Source organism: Dipodomys merriami, unplaced genomic scaffold (assembly GCF_024711535.1).
Source record: "Dipodomys merriami isolate MVZ:Mamm:240054 unplaced genomic scaffold, mDipMer1.0.p SCAF_15, whole genome shotgun sequence".
Classification (NCBI taxonomy): domain Eukaryota; kingdom Metazoa; phylum Chordata; class Mammalia; order Rodentia; family Heteromyidae; genus Dipodomys; species Dipodomys merriami.
Genome location: NW_027202826.1, coordinates 21039383 through 21065548, shown reverse-complemented (window position 1 = coordinate 21065548; position 26166 = coordinate 21039383). Strand labels below are relative to the sequence as shown.

General features: G+C 39.3%; 1 protein-coding gene across 1 annotated transcript; it reads left to right on the top strand.

Annotated features, from left to right (window-relative positions):
• The first annotated feature begins 222 nt into the window (after window positions 1-222).
• On the top strand, window positions 223-24537 carry Cxxc4 (CXXC finger protein 4). Its single transcript, XM_070022382.1, has 5 exons — window positions 223-501; window positions 623-698; window positions 3421-4264; window positions 4322-4818; window positions 24206-24537. The coding sequence occupies exons 3-5, from the start codon at window positions 3688-3690 to the stop codon at window positions 24248-24250; spliced, it is 1119 nt and encodes a 372-aa protein (XP_069878483.1). The 5' UTR covers window positions 223-501; window positions 623-698; window positions 3421-3687; the 3' UTR covers window positions 24251-24537.
• Window positions 24538-26166: the final 1629 nt, after the last annotated feature.

The following is a 26166-nucleotide window of genomic DNA, read 5'->3' as shown; positions in this document are numbered from 1 at the left end:
GCCCGCGTGCGCCTCTTGTCCCCCGTGTAATTTGCAGCCAATCATCAGTAGGTGTCCACGTCCCCGCGTCCTCCTCACCTCCGCGCCAATCGCCCCCCGCCCCCCGCCCCGCGCGCCCGCCCCCAGCTCCACACCTCCTCCCTCGCCTTTCTCTGCGATCCCCTCCCCCCAGCAACCACACACACACACACGCACACGCACACACACGCGCGCACGCACACACACACACAAACAGAGAGAAGGGGGGAGGGTGAGAAAGAGAGAGGAGAGACTCCCCGGCTCCCTCCCTCCCTCGCACACAGCGACTGGAGACGGACGGAGAGCAACGCGCTGGGAGAGGACAGACCACCGGCTACAGCCCCGCGCTCGGCTCTCACACATACACGCACACTCGGCTCTTTCCTCTCCCCCCCACCCCACCTCCTCCTCCTGCCACCCCCACCACTAACACCATCTCCTCCTCCTCCTCTCTGCAACAAGAAAAAAAAAAGCCATTTACAGGTATTTTTTTTTGATCCGCATATTTATTTACCCCCCCCCTCCCCAACAGTTTGTTTACAAGTATTAAAGTTGTAATTGGGAGCTGCCAAGACACATCTGGATTTGTGTTTCTTTGTGTTAGGGGGTGATGTGCAACTAATTAAAGGCAGACTGGCAGCGTCTGCAAATTCTAAGGCTCCCCAAATAAAAAGAGACTGGTAAGTGATTGTTCTTTCTCTTTCTCTGGCTACCACTCTCTCTCTCAATCTTTCTCTCTCTCTCTCTCTCTCAATCTGTCTCTCTCTCTCTCTCTCCAATGTTTGCTGTCCGTTGGGATTGTAAAAGTAGATTATTAATGCTGGACTCCAGCAATAAAAGCCGTGGCTGTATTAATTTATTAATTAATCTGTACCCGCCCCCTCCTCCTGAATGTTAAATGTGACCTTTGATCTCTGTGTCTCTGGTAGAGCAGACATACAATATTAGGTATGTACAGTCACATTGTTTAAAGGCAAACTAGGGTTCATGAAGTCTGGATGTTTAATTGAGGTTTGGTATAGGACTAGAGTTATGTGTGTGTGTGTGTGTGTGTGTGTGTGTGTGTGTGTGTGTGTGTGTGTGTGTGTGTGTGTTATTTTAATGCTAAATAAAATCCAAACAATAGAGGTGGCTTAGGTACCTTTATTTTCATGTTCCAGAGATGCGAGGATTAAACAATAATGACCTAGAGACTGGGTACAATCCTTTTCTACAGTTTCTGGCGGCATTAAACCTTGAGGTTGGAAGTGAGGAGAGGTGGTGGCCATGAGAAAAGCAAGAACAGCTTCTGTTTTGAAACACCACTCTGAGACTCTGAAAGGGGACATTGCATTATTCCTGTATTTGGAACAAGGTCAAAAGACTGAAATGTTGATTTCCCTTCCACTCAGTGTGATGATACCTGGTGCATGGTTGGCATAACTAGTTTGAACTGAGTAGCATGTATTAGGATCTTGCAGTTGCAATGTGATTTGCAGAAACTGAAGCTATATGCATATTCTTGCAGTACCTTCCTTCCCCTCACCCTCTCATCCCTTCCAAGCATCAAGAATCTCTAGCCAGGAGCATTTTGGGGGCACCCTTTGTATTGCCATCAGACCCTAGAAGAGAGCAGTTTTCCCTAATGTGAAACCACAGAGGTGTTCCTGAATGATTAGTTACTTGCTGTGATTGAAAAGATGCCTGCTAGCTTTTTATCCAGCCTGGGGTGAGGTTCCTTATCTTGATTTACTTTGCCTAATAGAGATTTGTTTACATAAACTTCTGTTTTTAGGGCACCTCATCAGTAGGTCTTGGAAGTTCTGCACTTGGAGTTTAGGCATAAATGGTTCATTAATCTAATTATAAGTGTAATTACTATAATTGATATCCATTTTAAAGTCTGAATATTTGAGACTGAGACTACTGGGCCCACATTAAGAATTCCCAGAACTCCACATGTTAGACCAATCTGTGGGCTTTAAAAGATGTCACAGAAAGAGATTCTACATATATATATATATATATGTGTGTGTGTGTGTGTATACACATATATACACATACATATATATCTGGAAACAAAGACACTGGTTTTTAAGGTGCATACACACTTTATACCTTTATTTCTTAAAAGGCTGTGGTGTATCTTTCTCTGTGTAATACACAACTAAAATACCTCTTCCTAAAGCAGAATAATGGCTTTCTTGTAAGCAGAGAGATGAATGCAAACACCCAGTTAGCATTAAACTTTCCTCCTTCAAAGGAGCAAAAGAAAAAAAAAATATTGTGATGGTTATTTCTTCAGGGATCTTTTCTACATTTTTCAATGTAGAAAAATCAGTGATTGTGAGAAATTCGTGTGGCTGGGGGAGGGGGGGTCCCATCCATGCTTTCCTCTTATCTTGGAAAGAGACAGCAATTTCCATGGGGAATAACTGGGAATATTCTGACAGAGGCTGCAGCCACTAGGTTCAAAGCCTTTGACATTGCTTGTATTTTTTTTCTTTTTAAATTATCGGGTGCATCTTTCTTTTCTTCCCCCCTCCCTCTCTTTTAAATAAGTAGAACACCATCCTCTTACCCCGATCAAGCCCCACCACCAAATGGCTTGTACAATTGAGACCTGTCCTTGGTCCATTGAATTAAGACCCTAACAGAGCCAGCTGTGCTGGGATTCAAACTAATGACCGCAGACACAGAAGGACACAGTGGCAGCTGGTAGTCCTTTTTTTTTTTTTTCTTCTTCTTCTCTCTCGCCTCTCTCCCTGCCTCTTTAGTTCAGATTGTATGTGGGCAGTCTCTCAGCTCTCAGTTGTATTGTGTTTGCTTACAGTTTATACTCGGATGTATTGTAGACTTTCTCAGTACTTCATTTGCTAATTTCCTGTTCATTTTCCTCATAGGGCCATTGCTGGTGGGTTTTTTTTCCCCCTTCTACTTTGCAACATTTGCATGCCCCGACAGCACTTGTTCACACATTTCATAATGTTTAAATGCCCTCTGCTTATAGGTAGTATCACCCTCCCACCCCTGATTTGCATGTCTTTAGCACTCCAATTGCCCTTTTCCCTCAGCCTTCGTCACCCCGTCTTCCCTCTTTCCCTGGGTATCCTGGCTATTAATACATTTTCTCAGGAGGGTTACAAGAATAGGGGGAGGGGGAGAAGCTGTGCGGTGCTGCTGGGAGGGAGGGAGCTGGGGTAGGAAGTGGGGGGGGCGAGGAATTAGCAGAGGGGGGGTGGAATCACGTCTTGATGATTGTTATGCAAACGACCCGACTGAAGAATGTAGGCGCTTTGGGGAGGGGGTAACTGGGGAGGGGGGGTGTCTGTGAAGGAGGCTGTTTATTTATTTTAAACCTTTTTTTTAACCCCCCCCCCACCTCCGTGCAGCAGCTCGTTGGAATGACTTTCTTTCTTTTAGTTGTAACAGTTGGAGGATAATGCAAAGGAAGACGCAGCTGCCCGGCAGTGCACCGTCTATGGAAATGCGCCCCGGAGAGGAATAAAGCCACCCTTCACCTTGCTCTCCCCACCCGGCCCCGCTCTCCCCTCCCCCCACCCCAGCCCCCACCCCAACACCACCATCACCCCCTTCCCGCCCCCCCACCTCCCCCCCTTTCCCACCCAGGTGTCGGACCCGGCGGTCCCCACCACTTCCACCCTGCACCCCTTCTTTCCACCCTGCACCATGAACAGCAATGTCTGCGTGGAACCGGGGCCGAGCCCGGAGACCCCGGGTCTGCCCAAGGAGAGCCACCTGCCCGAGGGCGCCTTGAACAGCCTTGTGGATTACAACTCGGAGATGGAGCGCTACCGCTCGTTCGCCACCTCGTTCTACAAGACCAACGGGGGCGCCTTCCCGCAGGCCGCCAAGATCGCGCGCATCACCACCCCGATCTTCCCGGGCAGCGCCGCCGCCGCCGCGGCCGCCGCGCGCATCGGCATGGCCCCCTGGAACTGCGACAACGCGGCCACGGCGGCCGCCGCCACCGCCATGCTCTGGGGCAGCGGCGGGGGCGGGGGCGGGAGGAAGTCCTCCTCCTCCTCCGCCTCCGCCGCCGCCGCCGCCGCCGCCGCAGCCTCCGCCCTCCTCCCCGCCGGCGGGGGCGCGGGCGGGGGCGGGGGCGCGGGCGGCGGCGGCGGGGGCGGCGGCGGCGGCGGCGGCGGGGGCGCGGGCGGGGGCGGGGGCGCGGGCGGCGGCAGGACCGGCCTCCCCCACCGCACCGACTCCCAGCGGCTGGCCAAGGCCGGCTGCCCGCCCGAGCAGCCGCCGCCGCCGCCGCCGCCCCCGCCGCCGCCGCCGCCGCCGCCGCCGCCGTCGTCGTCGTTGCAAATGGCCAACACTAATTTCCTCTCCACCTTGTCCCCCGAGCACTGCAGACCTCTGGCGGGGGAATGCATGAACAAGCTCAAGTGCGGCGCGGCGGAAGCGGAGATCATGAACCTCCCCGAGCGCGTGGGCACCTTCTCCGCCATCCCGGCTTTGGGGGGCATCTCGTTACCTCCGGGGGTCATCGTCATGACCGCGCTGCACTCCCCCGCCGCCGCCTCGGCGGCCGTCACGGACAGCGCCTTCCAGATTGCCAACCTGGCAGACTGCCCGCAGAACCACTCCTCCTCCTCCTCCTCCTCCTCCGGGGGCGCTGGCGGGGCCAACCCCGCCAAGAAGAAGCGGAAACGCTGCGGGGTGTGCGTGCCTTGCAAGAGGCTCATCAACTGTGGCGTCTGCAGCAGTTGCCGGAACCGCAAAACCGGACACCAGATCTGCAAATTTAGGAAATGTGAAGAGCTAAAGAAAAAACCTGGCACTTCGCTAGAGGTCAGAGGAGATGATTTCTTGTTTCCCAGCCTCCCCCCCGCCCTCCTCACGCCTTTCTCCTCTCCCCCCACGCAGGGCTGCTTGTCGGGCTTCAACGTGCAGTACCCCTTCTCCGAAGCCGCCTTCAGGTTGTGAGAGCCACCCAGCCCCGCACGGTGGCGGGTTGGGTGGATGGATGGGCCGAGGGCGCGGCCTCTGCGCCACCCTGTCCCACCACAGCTAACCCTGGGCGTGGCACCGCCCTGCTGCTACACTAGAGGGGGCGCCCCTCCTTTGTGTGCGTGTGTGTGTGAGAGTGTGTGTGTGTGTGTGTGTGCAATTGCTCTGGATAATCACAAGTCTGACATTCAGTGTGGTCCGCTTTTGACTCCTTTAAAATGCACCCTCCTTATTAAAAAGGAAAAAAAAAGAGAAATCCATACCTATGTCCAAAGAATTGGATATATCATATCCTAGAGATACTTATAGCTTAGAGAGACCTAATAGTGTGGCACAGTTATGAAGGTGAAGACACAGCGTGTGTGCATGTATCTGGAGACATACATAAATGCACACATACATATTACATATACACATATACGAATGTGTACACACACACACACACATACACACACACGTACACTGAAATAACCTGATTTTTCTACCCCTGGCTAAGATAGTTCGTCTCTTCAACCTGAAAGGTTTCCAGTTTTGTTTTTTTGTTTTTTGTTTTTTCCTATCTGGCATTTTTTTTTTGAGAAAGTAGAAATCATTTAGAACACTTATGACCACCACCAATTTTTAAGGAGTTGTGACTTCGCATCAAAGGATGCAGTTAGTTCTTTTGAGGGCAAATGTTGGGGATTTAGACATTGTTTTACATAGTTTCAGAAGTGAATGGTAAAGTACTTCCCTTGGGTTGTGGGTTGGACGAAGTAACCATTTTGTGGTTACAGAATTGCTCTACACATCAAGAATGGTTTGGGTTCAAGATCTAATAATGATCAATGCTAGCTTCTTGGACTTCTGTCCTTAAGAAAAGACATTCTATAGGTGGTCTCTGAAATGGTTATTAAATTAGCCTGTTACGTTAAATATAGAAGTTAGTGTGTTTGGTGAAATTTTTATAGTATCTGGATCAAAACAGTACAGGAAAAAAGTAGAAAATTACAAAAGCAAATGATTTGATGGTATATTTTAAAAATCATGGAAAGGTAACCATAGTTAGCTGTTTGCAAAATGAGACTCCAGGGGGTTAGTATTTGGGAACATTGTATGGTCTGGATTGTAGAGTGAGTATGGCTTCCATAAGCTATCTTAAGAGGAGTGTCTGTATATTCTTGTCCATATTATGAGCACTACTTGGAGATGTTTCTTTGGTGAAGTTCCATTATGAATTACTGGAAAATGATGTTTGAAAGGATGGAGACAGGGTTAAAGATTTTTGTTGCTGGTCTGAACACAAATCCCAGTATCACTTTATAAAAATTATTATTCTTAGTATAGTAGTATAAATCAAGGCAGATAGCACTTTGGGATTCCAAAAATCAGAAATGTATGGGTAATATTATTGACTACAATCAGTTCCATTAAAATATTGCACTTGATCCTCTTTACATGAGAAAGTGTGTCTTTGTTAAAAGTTTAACTTTACTGCAGGGTGATTTATTGTATTTCCTTTGGTACCTCTGTTTAAGCAAAGATTCTAGTACCAGAGTGCAGGTTCTTGTATCTTCTTTGGTGGCTCAACTTAACGTTTGAGTTCTCCTTTAAGGATTAAGATACTATGACTTCTCTAGACATGGAAAACCATAGAAAATTAGATTCAGCTCTAGTAAAATTTCTCATGAATACTCAATTGATAAGAAATACATGGTTTTGAACCTTCTCTTTTGAGATGTACATAGAACTATAGGTTTTTGTATTACGGCACTATGAACATGCCATTTTCGGGCATTTAATGGACAAGGACTACTGAAAAGTTTGGACTTAGAAAGTAACCAGTAGGGTTGTTTTGGGTTTGTTTTTCCTGTGTAAGTTTCTGTGCTCATGTATCAATTTAAGACAGTTTCATACACCTTTTTTTTTTGTTGTTCTCTTTCAATAGTTTTCCCACAAGCTTGTTATATGATGTTTAAATTTCCTAGGCATTTTGGAAGCTCACAAAATAGCATAGAGTCCTTTTCATTCCTTTTGAAAAGTCTCATGCATAAAAGTTCTGCTGATCTTCCAAAGGTTGGGTGTGGATAGCAAATTAGGAAAGTCTCAAGACGTTCTCTTCCTCAGAGTCTCTCTTCTATCAGAGTGGGGATTATTGTTTAAATATTATCAGTGGAACAATATTTGGCCATAGAAAGAAAAAGGCTTTGTTAAAAAAAGAAAGAAAATTGTCTATAGTCGATGTAGGTCATTAAAAATTAGGAATTGCAAGTAGTAAACTAAAGTATACCTACAAGTGTATAGTTGGAGGCCACCAGACACCTGTCAGAGTGACAGGGACTTGAAAGAGAGCTGGAAGAATGGCTTGGAGGTCAGTAAAAAGTCCCACTACTGACCTGGGCTTCTAAGGTGTTTCAGACACTGAATTTACTGCTAAGTGGGGATGGTCACTTGTGAGCTCAATAGGGCTGCAATCTCTAGATTGCCATTTGGAAACTTGGTAGCAAATCCTGATGACTTTAGAATACCTGTTAGCATTTCATCTTCTTGACATGTATTTCTAGTTATCCCTTCCAACATCATGTTCCCTTGTTTGTTTCTTTTACTGAGTCTTATCTCAGAGACTGAGGTATTATCAATTTTTCTATTAAGATAGACTCACATGGATGTGCAAGCATTCTTGCCTACTTTTTAAAAGTCCAACACTAGCCTGCCTGCCTGCTTCCTTCCTTTCTTCCTTCCCCCCTCTTCCTCCTCCTCTTCTTCTTCTTCCCCCTCCTCCTCCTCCTCCTTCTCCTCCTCCCCCTCCTCCTCCTCCTCCCCCCTCCTCCTCCTCTTCCTCCTCCTCCTCCTCCTCCTTCTCCTCCTCCTCCTCCTCCTCCTCCTCCTCCTCCTCCTTCTCCTCCTCACCCTCCTCCTCACCCTCCTCCTCTTCCTTCTGCTTTTCTGTGCCAGTTCTGGAGTTTTAACTCAGGGCCTGGGCACTGTCTCTGAGGGTTTTTTTTTTTCTGAAGTCTAGACCTCTACCACTTGAACAACAGATCTACTTCCAGCTTTTTTTTTGTTAATTGAAGTAAGAGTCTTATGGACTTTCCTGTCTGAGCTGGCTTTGATCCTCAGATCTCAGCTTCCTGAGTAGTTAACATTATAGGCCTGAGACGCTGGTGCCTGGCTTAGCCTTCCTTTTAAAGTTATATTTCCTGCTTCATTTAATTTTAAGAGCAGCAATTAATGCCACAGAAAAATTTTCACCCCTTGATTACATATTACCTCTTGGTAATACTTAGGATCATGCACATAAATCATTTAGTTTTTCTATGATTTCAGGACTATATATTTGCATATTTCGCTGTTGACTTAGTCTCTGTAGTAATAGCCACTAATTGTTGGAAGCAGTTGTTAAAAATGCTTTTTAAATAGTGATGTGGAAAACATTAATATAAATGCCAGTGATTGATACTGAGTTCCTAGATACATTAACCAGCATGATTATATAGGCAAATTCTTATAACATTAAGCTACAAGCAAAGACAACCTTAAATTTTTATATTCACAGCAGTTAGGTTTCTGATGACTCTTTTTTTTTTTTTTTTACAATATTCCAGTCGGATAAGGCTCAAGGGATAAAGTCATCCCCTGGGCAACCCCAGGTTCTCAGTGCCTGAACATTGTTCAGGTGACATGATTGATCTCAGTGGGACAGCATTAAAGACCACACAGATCTGGTCCCCCTCCCCCCATTAGTTGATTTATGGAATTGCATTATTAAGGGATGCCTCTTGAGGTTGGGAGAGTTCCCTGCCCCCACACCTGCTCTCTCTACTGCCACAACTTCATAGGGAAGAATTTGAGAAACTGGAAAATCAGGGGAAAGGATGCCTTTTTCTTTTTTTTTCTTTCTTTTAAAAATTTTATACTGAAGAACAGGACAACTTCTTCTACAAGCTAGGTTGATCTTCATGAGGCTTTGGTAAAAACTACCCAGGTATTATTTAAAAAATGATAACTTGATTGCAAAGATTACTTTAAGAGAGGAGGGACATAATTTATATATATGCAAACGTATAGACAGTTATGAAAATCTAGTCAAAGCACTCTTTTTAATTTGTGTAAAAATGATGACACCTACTTGCTGAGGACATTCAACTGTAGACCACACAGAAAATAGGTGTCACTCAAATTCAGAATTTGTATAGTTGGAAAAAATATTAGTGAATATTTGAACCTGTTGTAAGGTTTTTAAAGTATGAATTCAGTAATTATGATCACTGAATCAAATATAAATGTTTTGTTTCTTGATTTGAAACATTCCCGTTTATCAAGTTATGTGGCAATTTAAAAGCTGTCTTTTCAGATTCCATTTTCAAGAATTAAAAAGATGCAAGTTCTTGTTTTAATACAAAAATGCAAACACATCATTAGCTATAAAGGGAAAGATAATTTTTCAGTACAAAATGATAGTATCTTTATAAGTGATAGGAAAAAGAAGAACTCAGAAAAGTTGAGCCCTTAAAGCCAAAGCCACAGATCAGTGGTTTTGGTCAAAGTATTTAATGTCCATTGAAGTTCACTTCCCATCAGTATGTTTAATCCAAAGGAGCTAAAGATAGTATATGTACACATATATAATACACACATATATATGTATATATATATACGTATATATATATGAATATATATATACGTATATATATGAATATATTGTACATGGGTGAATATGCCCATCTTTATCTGTCAGTTTAAAAATAATAAAAAATAAAATTGGTTTTAAAAGAAATAGTTTTTTTTGTTTTTTGGGTTTTTTTGTTATTTATTATTATTATTATTATTATTATTTTTTGCAGTCCCGGGGCTTGAACTCAGGGCCTGGGCTCTGTCCCTGAGCCCCTGTGCTCAGTGCTAGCACTCTACTATTTAAACCACAGTACCACTTCCTGCATTTTCTGAATCATTTATTGGAGATAAGAGTCTCACCAATTTTCCTGCGTGGGCTGGCTTTGAACAGCAATACTCATATTTTAGCCTCCTGAGTAGCTAGGATTATAGATGTGAGCCACCAGTGCCCTGCTCAGAAGAAGTCCTAAATGAAACTCTGTTCCATCCAAACACCAAGTAAAATCTAAGTGAGCTCCCAGAGGAGAATTGAATAGTAAATAAAGCCATCAAAATCTGTAGACTACACCATATAAATTTTTGCTTGAAATTCAACCATCTTCAAATAAAATGCAAGCAACTAATCAGAGTACCACTGAGAAACAATATATCTAACATTAAACTTCAGATTTCAATAGTCAGATAAAAGTATTTGGTTCATGAGGGAATAAATACTTAATTCTGAGGTAGTAAAAGTTGCTTGATTTCTAAAGTTTTAGTAAATTGGTTATTGAAGTACTGTATGTTGCCATCTATTTTCTGAATGAAAAGGTGACTTTGAACAGTCAGACTTACAGATCAATATAGAACAGTGTAACAAAATGATCTGAAAGACTGGAAGTTAAAAAGTGTGCAAAAAGGATGAGTTTCCCATCCATACTTTCTCCAGCTGGACCATTGTTTATTAAGTTTGGGACGTGGAACGTAGTATAGTTCTGGAAGCATTGTTGGGATAGTCTTCTTGCATACAAAATTAAACATTCAGCTATTTGAAAATCCCCCAAGATATAGGTTAAAATGGTTTTAATAATTTCTTTTAATGTCGTTTATGATCTTAGAAATTAGTGGTCCACTTGAATTGGTCAGATTGTCTAAACATATGGTTTGCCTTGAAAAAAGATGAACTAAATGTCCTAATATTCAGTAGCTTTTATACAAGTGAATATGCTTCAGATTGTTACAATTTATTTTTACTTACAATATACAAAATACCAAAGATAAATTCATATGTTTTTCATTTAGCCATATCAGGTTAAAATTATTACTTTAGACAGAATAGGTAGAATTCCAGATTTATTTAACTGTCCATATAAATATGTAAAAGTTGGAGAAAGGGCTACTTTCTCCCCTCTCTTATTAGTTCTAGAATAATTTTATAAAAGTCAAAAGTAGAACACATATGCATGGGTATAGTCTTTAATTTTTATTAATTTTTTTAAGTCACTGGCTTGACTGTAAGATGATGTTAGTGAAACAACACTCTAGAAAATAACACTATTCATTTAAAAAGTGGTTTTCAAGTATTTTTTTTCAAATTTTTAGGACACTATATGTGAAAATTGTTGTTCTTTGCCTTCTGTTTCAGTGTTCCTGCTTTTCTTATACTTCTTTATCTATCATTGTTCTGTCTTTGGGAGTTACTTGGTGATTTTATCCTTGAGTCCTGTCTTATACCATCACATGCAAATACCTGTCTCAGAATTGAATTATTCTGCAGGGAAATGGGAAAACCTCCCTTCATTCAGCATCATATGTTTTCTGTTGTTCATTGAGTTATGTCACACCGTACTTCAGATGAGACAGCCATTTAATAATGTTGAAGACTTAGCTCTGCAGGGGCTAAAAGGATCCCAGCAGGCTTGTTAACTTCTACTCTAAAACATTATGAGAAATATTTTTTCCTCTCAGAAACTTCAGGGTTGTCTCTTGATTTAAGATTGTCAGAATATATAGATAGATATAAGAACAAGTTTACAGGATTTTTTTCCTCTTTCTTATTATTTAACAACTATTTCACATTACTTTTCTTACTAAATAGTGGCTAGTGGCAAAGCAATTACTTCCCCTCTTCCCCCCTCTTCAAGGTCTATTTCTTTAGGAAATAAAATACTAGATACTTGCTTGCTTCCTTCTTTCCTTTCTTCTTCTTCCCCTCCTTTCCTTCTTTCATCTCTCCCTCCCTGCATCTCCTCTCTCCTTCCTTGCTTTTCTTTCCTTCCCTCCTTCCCTTCTTTTCCCTTTCCTTCCTTTCCCTCCTCTTTTTCCCTCCCTCCCTCCCTCCCTCCCTCCCTCCCTCCCTCCCTTCCTTCCTTCCTTCCTTCCTTCCTTCCTTCCTTCCTTCCTTCCTTCCTTCCTTCCTTCCTTCCTTCCTTCCTTCCTTCCTTCCTTCCTGTTTTTATGTTGTTAAACATTATGTAGAGACCATGAGGCTGCATAGGAAAAAGCTTTCTATAAATGTTATTTCCCCTTCAATACCCACCAGCTGGGTGCTGGTGGCTCATGCCTGTAATCCTAGCTACTCAGGAGCCTGAGATCTGAGAATCGAGGTTCAAAGCCAGCCCAGCTGGAAAGTCTCCAATTAACCACCAGAAAACTGGAAGTAGAACTGTGGCTTCAAGACATATAGCACTAGCCTTGAACAAAAGAGGCCAGGGACAGCACCCAGGACCCAAGTTCCAGCCCCATGACTAACAGAAAGAAAAAGAAAATGAGAGTAACAATATAAATACATCTTACAATATTATAATATTACCTGAAGTTAATGTTCATTGTAAACTGAAAGATGCTATATAATTTTAGTTTATTTTAAAGTGAACGATAAAAATTCTGAAAATAGCTATATTTACATACCAGCAAGTTACTCATAGTTTTCACATATTAGAGGCCAGGTAGATTTATTTTGTGATGTGTATGTTCTGAATATTTGTTTTAATCATGCAGTTTGGCGAAGATCCAGTTTAAGCTCACTTGCAGACACAAACCAGACAAACAAGTTTCCTTGCTCTCCCATCTGCATTGAAAAATGCCTGAGGAGGCCATGCAGTTGCCTTGCAAGTCCATCACTTCAACAAGACAATTCCATCATTTAGCACTCCCTCCTTCCTTTCTTCCTACAGCAACTCCACCACCATCCATTTGATTTCTTTTCATAGTTGTGTGTATGTGTATGTGTTGTGCATGCACACACAACACAATGCAGTTTTATATTACTAATTCAATATTTTCATGTATTTACTGTAATTACTTTTAGCTAACATGTGTAACAAATACTTAAAAAATTAGAAAATCTCCAATGCATTAGTATAGTTAGGAAGTAAAATAGGTAACTGTGATGGTTGTGATAGTAAATGAAATGACTATAGAAATGTCATTCCCTCCCTCCCTTCCTTTCTGAAAGTGTATTTGCTGGTACTAGGGCTTGAACTCAAGGCTTTGCATCTTCACTTGGCTTTTTCACTCTACCATTTGAGATACAGTTTCACTTCCAGCTTTTTTTTTTTTACTTAATTAGACATGAGTCTTGGGTATTTTTCTGCCCAGGATGGTCTTGAACCGATAGCCTCAGATTTTAACCTCCTGTGTAGCTACGATTACAGGCATGAGTTACCAGTGCCCAGCCTTTTTATTTAAGAAAAATAAGAACAGAGTGTCTGTGAAACAAAAATAGTTAAGAAGGACCAAAAGGTTGAGAACAAAAAGTGATGTTAGTTAGTAAAATATTAACTATTCCAGCCAGGATACTAAATGCAGTGACTAGCAGCGACTTGATCAATACGAGATCAGAGATGTCAGCTTTCCATCAGAAATTTTGCAGAGAATAGAAAAATACAAACTGAGAGACAATATTTTTTTTCTGTGACTTGACTCAATATATTTGGTTCCAAAGTCAGAGCATAGGTTTCAGTGGAACAGAGTGGCAAATCCTTTAGAGATAAGGAATATTGTAACTAAGGCTATTATTTTTATAAATTCCGCTGATGCACTTAGTAGGGTAATTCCAAAGTGTAAATGAAAGCGAGTATTTCCAAGAGGAGGAGAAAATGGGATCCCATTTATGTTTCATAGACATGGATCTACATATTTTATAGGACATTTTTGAGAAAGTAGGGAAAAGTCTTAAGTAATGGGGAAAACTGCTGACCATGCATTTCTGGCACAAGCAGCAAACCTCACTTAGATGATTGATAGAAACATCAAAAAGCTAGAGATCAAGTCAGGATTCGGACAGAAGAGATTTCTGCACATAGATCAGGAAGAGTGATGGGCATTTCTGTGGATTTTAGCAAGGCTGGCGAATTCTGCAGTAGTCTTTTTCTTTTTTCTTTTGGCCTCAAAGTGTTACAGAGTGGAAAGAGAGATGAAATAATTTTTTTGAAAAAGAAAACTATTTAGAGTTAATTATGTGTCAATAGTGAATATTTGTGATAATGAATTAATGGTAAAAATATAATTGTGCTGAGGAGTAAATTTCTTTGGAAAGTGTTATTTCCTATAGATTTGATGAGATACATTGATTATCTGTGTGTGTGTGTGTGTGTGTGTGTGTGTGTGTGTGTGTGTGTGTGTGTGTGTGTGCAACTTGCCACTCCTAGGGCTTGAACACAGGGCCTGGGCCCTCTCCCTGAGCTTTTTCACTCAAGGCTGGTGCTCACTTGGACCATAGCTTCACTTATGGCTTTTCACTAGTTAATAGAGATAAAAGTCTCACAGACTTTCCTGCCTGGGCTGGTTTCAAACCATGATCCTCAAATCTCAGCCATCTGAGCAGCTAGGATTGTAAGCATGAGCCGGTTGTACCTGGCATATTGATGGTTTTAATGGCATTAAGAATAAGAAAGATAAAGATGAGGTGTAGAAGATGGAAAATAGGAGGGTATGGAATCCTCTACTCAACTTTAGCAGGCTGTGGTCTGTGAGGCTGCCATATGCAGAGTTAAGTGCATTATGAAGCTAAATAGTTGAGATATGTGTCACATGACTCCATTCACATATGTTTTTGTGTGGTGGGACGTGAGCTCAGTTTTTATGATGTTGTGTTTTTCAAGTCACAGCAGACAGTACATTAGTGGCACACAAACCAATGTGTGGGTTTCCCACCATGATATTTTGAAAATAGAACAGAAGAGAGCCAAGTGTGTCAGCGCCTCCCATGCAGTAGCTATTGCTAAGTACTGCTTCATTCTGCATGTTCGCATAAATGCGATGTGTGCTTGTTCTGGACTGCTTTGTATAATGCAGACTGTTTACTGCAGTCAAAACTGCTGGAAAAACACTAGCTCAATACCTTCAACACAATCAAACAAGTCTGCAGTGAGGAAAGAGATTATATTTGAATATTTCAAACCAAGAGTAAAATTTAAATGTATTCCTGTAAAGAATGTGTATTTCCTTCCAGGCAGGTCTGTATCTATATCTATGCTCTATTCAGGAATACATGACATCACAAAGAACGTGGTAAACCCTTGATAAATCCAATTGAGCAGATATTTAGGTTGGAAATTTATCTTTTATCTTGTACTATTCTGAAGATACTTATGTGGACATGTATATACACAGGTGCACATACACACACACAAGCATGTTTGTGTCCTGGCTTAAGGAATTTGGACTTTCCTAATTTATTATTAACGATTTTCAATACCATTGCATTTCTTCCACTCTAGGTCTTAGTCCTTCATTCAAGGTACTTAACCCCCTTATTCATAGTTTCAATTCCAAGTTCAGGAAATGGACAAATTTAAAATGATATAATCAAAAGTGTGGACAATTGTAAAAGCAATCTCATTCCTATTTAAAAGCTTTAAGTTTATTTGAATCAACCTTTCCCCCAGATCTACATAAGTAATACAGATTGACATTTCTGTGAGGTAGCATTAGTTTTACTATATTTTTCATGTATTTTAATCCATATTTTATAGACTGCTGAACTGTTTTCTTTCACTTGAATAAGGCAAAAGGTTATATTGGAGGAGGCAAATATAGAAGGAAGGAAGGAGAGAGACAAGAAAGGAAGAAGGGAGGGAGGGAGGGAAGACAAAGGAGGCTAAGGATTGCCACAGATTGAAGAGAAGTCAGAAAGGAGTAGGTTAGCACAAAGAATTGTCATACTTGAAGTTAATCTTCATTGTAGTTTAACTGATAAATGACCAGTGGTAATTAAAGTCTTAAAATTTATGAAAAGATACTGTGGATGTGGGTTTAAGTCAACTGGAGCCACTGGACATTGCTGCCTTTTATTTAACATAATGAACAAAATATCAGGAAAAATATAACAAGGTTGTTTTCTACTTAACATCCTCTTTAATTCTAGCTGGGCACTAATGGCTCATGCCTGTCATCCTAGCTACTCAGGCTGAGATCCGAGGATGGCAGTTTAAATCAGTCATGGCAGAAAAGTCTGTGAGATTCTTATCTCCTTTTAACTAGCAAAAAGACAGAAGTGAAGCTGTGGCTCAAGTGGTAGAACACCATCCTTGAGCGAGAAAGCTCAAGGACAGCACCTAGACCTGTAGTTCAAGCCCAGAACCAACACACACACACACACACACACACACACACACACACACACACACACACACACACACACACACACACACACACACACACACAGAGTAATTCTCAAGTCTGCAATTAGAAACATAGGAAGGTCAGGATGAGGAAACTAATCTTTAAAATTAATGATGGTGATTAGAGAGATGGAGGCTATCCACCATTTATAAATTAACCAAAAACCTTTGAGTAATTTTTACGTGTCTAAGGATAATCTGAATCTATAAACTGAATCTATAACTGAGTCTATAAAAAGGATTCCAGAGGGATTTAATGAGAAGAATAGTAGCCAACACTACATCTTATAAACCCTGTGCTTAAAAAAAGCTATACTAATTTGTTTGGCTAATGAGTTAACTGAGTGTGTAACTCTACTCAAACAATATTTACAAAAAAAGATAGGCCATGAAAATATCATGAGATTAAGTTAAAATCTGAATACTTAAAAATTTATTCTAGAACATGATAGGCTCTTATTCACAAAATGTATTTCTAAAGATTTCAGAGACATGTAAAAATCTTGTTACAATTGAATTAAAGTAATTATTGGCTTTCAATTTTATTATTTAAAAAATATTAATTGGGCACCAATGGCTCACACCTGTAATCCTAGCTACTCAAGAGGCTGAAATCTGTGGATCACAGTTCAAAGCCAGTCTGGGAAAGAAAGTCCAGGGGACTCTTTTTTCCAATTAATCACTAGAAAACCAGAAGTGAAGCTATGGCTCAAAATGGTAGAGTGCTAGCCTTGAACACAAAAGCTCAGGAACAGTGCCCAGGCCCTGAGTTCAAGCTATAGGACTGGCATGCATGCACGCACGCATGCACACACATACAACAAGTATTTTTAAAAGATATTTAGGGATAAGACCAATATATCAAAGTCAGTATGAGTATGAACTGGAGCATTTTGTGTGGTAGTTGAAAGAAAGAAATGGAGGGAGGGAAAAAGAAGACAGGAACAAAAAAAGGAAACAAAACCCAGAAAGTGCTTCCAAAAGTCACGTTATTCTTAGAAGCATAGTCTTACTCGAATATATTATTTTAAAGATAACTTCTGACTGGTTGAACTATTGTTTGCTCAATTCCTTTTAGTACTTGATAGACATAAACCCTGTAGTAGTCTATTAAGCTTGGGCCTGTCCCAGAGGCTGTTTTTCAGAAAAATCTGAAGAAAATGAAGTTCTATATCTGAAACCAAAATGGTGTTTTGACTTAGACTAGGAGAACAATTCTCTGTGAGTCTTGTTATTTTCACTTGTAGACAATATGAAAAATAAGTATTTCTCTATTTCTCAGGTCAGTGATAAAAGGAAACAGCAGGGGTTGAATTGCTAATGAATATTAGCGGTAACTTTGTATATATTTTTAATTAAATTAGGAGATATCCAAATCTGTGCTTTGATAGAGAAGATATCATTTTTTAATAGCAACTTTTCCTTTTCTCGCATTTTACGTAAATATTTCTTATTCTTTTAAATAATAGAGTGACATACAGGTTAGATTATGATCAAGATTACCAAATGTTCAAAATTGTTGGACAACTCTTTCTTTACCAAGAATTTCACCTAGAGGTAGTTGTAACATTCAACAATAGTTACTAGGGAAATTTCAAAGAGAAGTTTCATTACTAAACTTCTATACACACATACACAGATATATATATATATATATATATATGTACATGTACACGTACATGCACATATGATTCAGTCTATAACCAAATATATTTATTTGCATATAATATAATCATGAAGACACATGTGTGTGTTATATATATTATATTTCAGTTTCTCTCAAGATAGTTTTATTAATGAAGTTTTGCTTTTTAAGTTACAATTTTACTTTAATTTCATGCTGTATCTTACATGCAAGATTAAAAATATGATATGAAATCATCTTTGAAAAACATCTTTTAAGTTGCAGATCATTGAAATAATTTCTTCTTTTTACTTACTGTTGAACACTTACTATATTATAGTCTGTGTCCAGATACATGCTATCTCAAGAAATGTGTTCACTTGTTGGGATGATGTGGTTTTAAGTACTTTTAGAAAACGTAATGGAAATACCATTATGCCTATCATTAATCAAAAGATTTGGCATATAGCAAGTGATTATTAATCAATAGGATCACAAATGGGTGTCTTGGGGAGTGGAGGAGGGTAAGGGAATGGGTTGACTCTAGACTAGCATGAATCATAGTGCTAGACTTGTCATTTTCCTTCCTATCAACCCTCTTTCTCCCTATACACCCAAAAATCTTTTAGACAGTTGTTTTCTTGACTCTATCTGCATGTGAACCTAGTATCTTTCCTATATAATTATAAACTTGCGTGTGTTTATGGGTTTTTTTTGCAAAGTTAGCTGATCATGTCTTCTAAAATCATAGGGTGGCAGAGGTGATATTTAAGGGTTGCCCATGGTAGGGAGGAAAGAAGGGAAGAGACTCAATTACAGGGCTGAAGATGTCACAGTCACAAGTTTTTGTTAATAAGTTGGGCCAGGCCATGTGGTAGAGTGCTTGTCTTGCTTGCAAGTAAGAAACCCTGGGTTCTATCTGCAGTGCTAAAAACAAAAACTGACAAATGACCTAGGTGACATTATTTTAGCTCCTCCTCTTCCATTTCCTCCTCTTTCTCCACTTCCTCTTTCCTTCTATTCCTCCTCTTCCTTTGCCCCCTTGTCCTCCTTTTTGGTATTAATGTACCATGAGGATGTACTAATATACATCAGGAAAATAGTTGTCTTACTAGGAAGAATCTTTATTTTGGTGTTCATCATCCCCCCCCCTCAAAAACTCCAAGCTTGAAAAATTTATAAGAATCCATGAAAACACCTATATTTAATTAGCTAAAGGAAAAGAGGAAGGCCTATTGCTATGTTTTCTTATATCACACACTATGTATTTATACAGAATTATCGGGCGTTTTTTTAAGGCCTTCAAATGCTGGTGTGAGGAATGCGATCCCAATACAGTGGGAGTTTCTAATGTGGCGGCCTAAGGTGGCTTAGTTGTCCACTGGCAGTGAGACTTTTGTTGTTGTTGCTAAGTTTTGTTTCATTTTTGTGATACTGAGGTTTGAACTCTCGGTCTCACACTTGCTATGCAGGTTTTTTATTCCTTGAACCATACCTCCTAGTCCTTTTTGCTTTAGTTAGTTGTTGGGATAGAGTCCCTGTTTTATTCCCAGTCCAGCATGGACCATAATCCTTTCAGTTCTTCTTTCCTTATAGCATGGAATACAGGCTTGGGGCACCTAATTCAGGATGAGATCTCTCAAACTTTTTCTCTAGGCTGGCCTAGAACTGAAATCCTCCCAATCTCTGTTTGCCACTGTGCCTAATTTAGCTAGAGGAATTTGTAATGACACAAATATCTCCATTTAAAATTTCATAAGTGTGAGGCAAGCTTCTGCAATGAATTATCTTTAATGTTTCTCTTTGATACCTCTGCTCTAACTTATTAGAAGTGATTAGACTTAAGTATAGTGGTGTGTGCAACATCCTACTTGTATCTAGATAGAAATGGCCAGTTCAGAAATCCTGATGTGTAGAGGTATAGATGTCTCATTTGAAGCTTTTATGAGCTGAGTTTCTATTAGTTTTTATTTTCTAACAAAAAATATGTAGACATGTGGTTGACTTGAAAAGCCCACAGACTGTGATTGGTTAGCAGATACAAAAAAGAGAAACACTCTTAAAATTCTTAAAGTGGCATTTGAGGGGGTGGGATTCTTACTTATCATAGGTTATGTGATCATTTCTTCCTTGAAAACAAGAATGAAACTAAAATATATTTCTCCCAGAGGTAATAATTTCTGTGTTTCTTAAAGGCAAATGCAAAATATATTTGAATTAAGTCATTCTTTTATTAGAGGCTGTTTCCTGGCTCAAAAAAGTTACTTGAAGGAGCTGGAACTGATGACTCTCGCCTATTTTCCTAGCTACTTTGAAATACTGAGATCTAAGGATCATCCTTGGAAGCCAGCCTGGACAGGAAAGTCTGTGAACCTCTTATCTCCATTAAAACTACCACCAAAAAAAAAAAAAAAGCTGAGAAGTAGAGCTGTGGCTCAAGTGGTAGAGTGCTAGCCTTGAGCAAAAGAAGCTCAAAGACAGTGCTCACACCCTGAGTTCAAACCCAGGACTAGCACCAAAAAAATATATATATATATACTGAAAGGAGAAACAGAGCTCATTATCTCTCTTTTTGTTCCCTAAAGGTCCTTATGGATCTGGTCTAGGTAGGATGAGTTCTCAGGAGTACCATACTTGACAGTGGTGCTGGCAGAGAGGGCCTGGGGATCTGGAGGTTTCTGCACAAGCTTCTGGAAGCCAGGCTCCTATTAGTGTGTAAGACTGTCATAAAAAAAAGACTGATGAACTCGATTTTGTCCCTTATCTCTTTTAAGGGGATCTGGCTTTCCTCTCACTCAGTATAACAGTCCTGCTCAAGCTGGAAGTCCTTGTGGTCTCATCCAGAGTTTGTTTTTCCTTGAGACTTTAATCCCCCATGTTGGCATGTTGAGTCCCCAAGCCAGTTCATAGAATCTTCATAACAACGACCTCAGTAGCTGACATCATTAAGGAAGTTGTGTGCCCAAATTCATACAGGCTTAATCAGAAACTTAAGAGTTCAACCCCATCACCTAGGAAAACAATTTGGCACCATCCTGTTTTCTAAGAAGTTAGGCCAGGCCTAAAGTAAATTGCTAATGAGCCTTATGAAAGCTGAGCAAGAGGGCAGATATGCTCTCTAGACCACCAAAGAGATTTGCTGTTGTGTTTACTCGAAAATAAAAGTATTAGAGTGGCCTTATTCTACGTTTCTGGGGATAACTTGTTCCAAGGAATCCATCACTCCTAAATTTTCTCTCATATTTTAGGAGATTTGCCAAGTAGCCAATTTTAGGATTCCTGATCTCAAAGATGTTAATAGAAGGAAACAAATTAAGTACGCTTCACTGATTATTTTCTCATTTTTTTCTCCAATACATTGTTGATATTCTAATTTCTGGGGATTACATTAGCCTCCACGTATCCTATTGCTCAGTAAATCACAGAGTTAATAAAGTAGTTAATGAGAGATCACGTTAGGGTAGGAAATCTGTGGTCCAGCCTGAACTATGTCTGTATCATCCTAGGCAAAAAGTTAGTGAGACCTCATTTCAACAACAATAAAAAAGCCAAGTATGGAGATAGCCATCTGAAACCCAGACTATTTAAGAGGCATAGATTGGGAGGATCAACGTCTGATGCTGGCTAGATTAAAAGCTGAGATGCAATATGAGAAATAACTAAAGCAGAAAAAAGCCTAAAGGTGTGTCTCAAGTGGTATAGCTCCTGCCTAGCGAGAGGGAAGCCCAGAGCTCAAACCTTAGTGCTGGGGGGGGGGAGGGAAGAAGGGAAAAAATAAACTCCATGTTTTGGTTTTTGAAGCTTCTTTTGATTAATATGAGTAAGATTGACAAGTGAATGCCTTCCCTTCCCACCCACAATAATGAACCGTAACACTAGGCGACATTTTTATAAACTTACTTTTTCTTAATATTGCAAATAAAACCGAGTAGTAGGAAGGAGCTCAGGAAGAAAAAAGAGTTGGGAGAGCAATTTAGGAACATATCTAAGGCATAAGGACTTCATCTCATTAAAAAAAATGTATCCCATAAATTTTTCTGTTTATCTCCATAAACATATATGTTTACCAAGAGACAACATTACAAAAGTACATATTTATATCCGGCTTCCAATTGGCATCTGAGAGTGATTTGGCATCACTTTGTGACACAAATACACATAAATGTGAATATACGTGAATATATATGCACATGTTTGTTTTTTAATATGTGAATCTGTAACCAGAGATCTATAATTGCATGGATATACTTGGATCTAATTTATCTCGTTAAAAATGACTACATTTGTGTAACTATGCATACTTATATAAAATTTATTCTTAGTTGGCATCAGCTAGCAAGTTAGCATCTGGTATAAACTTTCAGGTTTCCATTTACTGTTTGTGTGCCTATAAAGTATGAATACTAGAATGGGTACATGTTCTCTCATGTCATAAGGTCCTTTGATAGTGATTAAGTAAGTGTAATTAAGACAGGAACATTTTACTTTTTGTATTTAATGCCAATCTGGGAGAGCAGTTTAGGAGTTTATTTATTATTCACTCAGAGTTCCATGCATGGATAGTGGGAAGAAGAAAACTAGTGAATTCATCAAGATAGGAGTAAAATATTAATAAAGCCAGGGCTATATTTTTGAGAATAAGAGAACTTCTGTGCTTTGAGAAGATACCTCACAAGTTAAACAGTTGGTACACACACTTGCAACATTTAATTAACAAATTGTAGTAATTATTAATTTCTTCTTAACAATATGGAAGTTTGTTATTAGTTGTGCGGGCAGTTTTCTCTAAAAATTTTTTTAGTACACATAGTGAAAAGCAGATTTGTTTTCCAAATAATTGTTTTATTCACCTATATTGTAAGTGATATCTTACTTCAGTACCCTTAGTTTGGAGTGACATTTTTAACATAAAAGAATGACAATCCCATAACTCAGATAATTCATGGATGAGAAGGTAAATAAATGCTAGTCTCAATTATTAAAACATTACAGTATAGTTTTTGGTGTATCTTCTAAAATACGTAATTCAAGTGTCATGAGTATTGTTTTAAGAAGTATTTTAAAAATAACATTCACTTAATAAACCAGTCTTGTTCAGTCTTCTTACCCTTGGCCCTCCCTCCTTCCCTTCCTTTTCTTTTTCTTTTTTTGCAACAGAGTTTTGCTATGTACCACAGAGTACTCTGCAATTCTCCATCCTTCTGACTTGGCCTCACAAGTACTAGGATTATAGGCATGCTAGCAAAGCTGGTGTGTGTGTGTGTGTGTGTGTGTGTGTGTGTGTGTGTGTGTGTGTGTGTGTGTGTGTGTGTGTGTGTGTGTGTGTGTGCGCGCGCGTGCGCGTGCGCATGTCTGTGTCTGTGTGTCTGTGTACATGTGCATGCACTTTTTGTGTGTGTGTGCTGCATGCTAAGGCAAGCACCCTGAGTTACCTCTGCAGCCCTATACTTATTTATTCTTAAAAATTATCTTACAATCTACACAGACCTTTTGGATTTGTCTAAGAAGTAAGACTTATTTGCCACTGTAAGAAAATATACCCTAAGCTTCTTTTCTTTATCTGCCTTCACTAAAAATAGTGTGATTGGCTTTATACTTATTAAAATGGCTTTATACTTATTGAAAATGTAGACTCACTTCAGATGGACATTTTTATCAGAATAGTGCTCATTAGATTATTGATAAAATACATTTAGCATTTCAGTCATTGATAAGTGATACAGGTAATATTGACATGATACTTATTATTAGCACACTATAAAAAGAAATCTTCCAGAATCAAGAAATTACTTCACCTAATTCTGACTTTGCCCTACATATATTTCACATAAATGTATGTGTTTTGAGATTTTACATAAAAACAGAGATCTAAATTTCAGTTTAAATTGTTGGTAATGTTTTCATTGGTGTGGGTTATGGTAGAGTAAGTTAATTAGTCCCTTTTATTGCATACAATACACATGTGTCTTACTAATATTAAAGACCACATGCATAGTTGATCATATACTTTTTGATATAGAAAAAATAAATGAAGATCTGTCATTAAATAATACATTTAATATATAAGGGTAAAACTAGGAAAAAGTAATCCTTTTGTGGTCCATAGTTTTATGGTGCTATGTGCTTGTTCTGGTTGCTATTCATTTTGCATTTCCTGTATTCTTTTTTAAGATCAGTATGTTTTAATCATTATATGTTAGCATTAAATTTAATATTCTAATTTTCGTCATATCCTAAGATTGAGAATGTCTCTTTTTATTAAATGTTGAAATATACAAGTCATTACGTTGTATATTGCTGACTAAAGATATTGCTGAAGTGTAAAGGAGAAAAATCTAATTTTATATTGGCATAGAAAGAAAGCTTAACTTGTTTTCTTGCTTTTTTTTTTGTTTTTTTTTCATAGAGAACACCTGTTCCCAGTGCCGAAGCATTCCGGTGGTTCTTTTAAAGCAGTAGTGTATCTTATTTTCAAGGCATTTGGAAATGAAGGGCAATCTAATGTCTTGTTTTAAGAAACTGCTTAGTCCAGCATTGAAGAAAATATCCAGAAATTATTTTCATTTTATGTATAGGGATTTCTTCAAAGAACAAAACAGAGGAAAAGAAAAGAGGAAAAAAACACATAAAAATAACATGGGAGCTTGGGAAATTGGCTAGTCTATTTACTTTTCAATACACTGATTCTTTCTTTGATGTAATTTAGCTCTTCTGGTGAAGTTGTTGTCTATTTTGAAAGTGGCTGTAAAAAAAAAAGTTTGGGTAAACCCCTGCTGTAAAATCATGTATCTTTGCAAAGTACATATCTATACTTCCTTTTCAAATGTAAACTGTACAGATAGCAGCTTGTATTTTGTGTGTTTAGACACAAGGGGACAATCACGTCTGAGCATCTATGGAGATTCACAGTTTGTATACAACAGTCTGCTTCTGCAATTTAAATCTGGAGCAATAAATTTTAGCTTTAAACTTTTTTTTTTTACCAGTTGTTTCTAGAAGTAGTAAGAATACTGGCACTGTTTTGCCATGCATCTTTCCTTAGAGACTTGAGGCCAAGTTTTACAAGACTTCAAAGATGATGCATCCAGCCATTACCTTCCGTTGTTCTGTTCTAAGAGGGGAAGATGTAATGAAAGTTTCAATTAATCTTTTGAGCACTGTATTAGAGTAGTGGTTATGCACTTGCATTGCTTACAAGCAAACTGTACAGAAGGGTGTAGATCCCCAGTACTTAGTGTAGTTGGCTTGTCTTGAGTTGCACTGTAAGCCAAAGTACTCAGAATAGTTGGAAAATGCAGAATCAGTTGTGTAAATTTTTTTGTTAACAACAACACAAATTAAAAAAAAAAACAACCCAGTGTTTCCTAGACTAAACATAAGATCTTAGGGGGAGAAATCCACGACTGATTTTTCTTTCCTAGACAAACATAGGATAAGTTTGTTTTGGGTTTTGATTTTATTTTTGTTTTGTTCATTTTCTTTTTGCCTATTTTTTGGTAGGAAAAAAATCCTTAATACACAGTATCCAAATGTGTTAATGTTATGAAATAAGGTTTTAACACTTAAATACATGGAGACCTGGTTTTGGGGTGTTGCTAAGTATATTTTTAAGTTACCAAAAAAAAAATCAAACAAATTTCTAAAAGTGAGGCATATGGTCTGTTTTTACCTTCTTTTCTCATAGCCTTCTGGTTGGACCAGTGGCTTTCCCCCCCCACGTCTCAGTGGAAATCTCCACCATCCCCTTTCCCATTCTTGTCATTTATGCTTCCCTGAGATGGGGCCAGCCTGTGGAATTTCGTAAACGGAAGGCTGGCTCTGTCATCTGTCCACATACAAAGGAGATAGTGATCCATACAAGCGTGGCTACCATGGCCTATAGGGTTTGTTTGGCTTATGAGAGTCAGCATTCCTAGGGATTTTTTCTTTTATTTTTTTCTTTTAATGAAACTATAAAGGTTATTTTCAGATTCCAGACTGGAACAGAGTTTATCAAAAACAAAAAACAAAAAAAAAATGCACACAACATTCAAGTTGTCATGTTACTGCAGCATTTTGTTCTGTATTCATGAAAGTCATGCTAGCTCATGACATTCCACAAGCCTGTTGAAACAGGTTGGTCAAACGGCCCAGGAGAAGAAAAATAACTAAACTATGATGGGACAGAGAGAAGTTGAAGTGTAACGTTTTTGAAAGACTGGCAAACGAGTAGTCAAAAGAATCTAGTTGTAGTTTTGAATGGGAATTGAGATGATAGGATTGGAATGAAGTATTGGGAGGCAGAAGGAGCACCTTATACATCAGCAGAATACTTGGGGGAAGTGTGGGTACTGATCATGCAAATGCCACTGGGAGACAAAAAGTGTG

Coding starts and splice junctions, on each gene's coding strand:
- Cxxc4 (XM_070022382.1), top strand. CDS start 3,688: ATGAACAGCAATGTCTGCGTGGAACCGGGGCCGAGCCCGGAGACCCCG. Junction 4,265..4,321: donor GGCCGGCTGCCCGCCCGAGC/AGCCGCCGCCGC, acceptor CGCCGCCGTCGT/CGTCGTTGCAAATGGCCAAC. Junction 4,819..24,205: donor AACCTGGCACTTCGCTAGAG/GTCAGAGGAGAT, acceptor TTTTTTTCATAG/AGAACACCTGTTCCCAGTGC.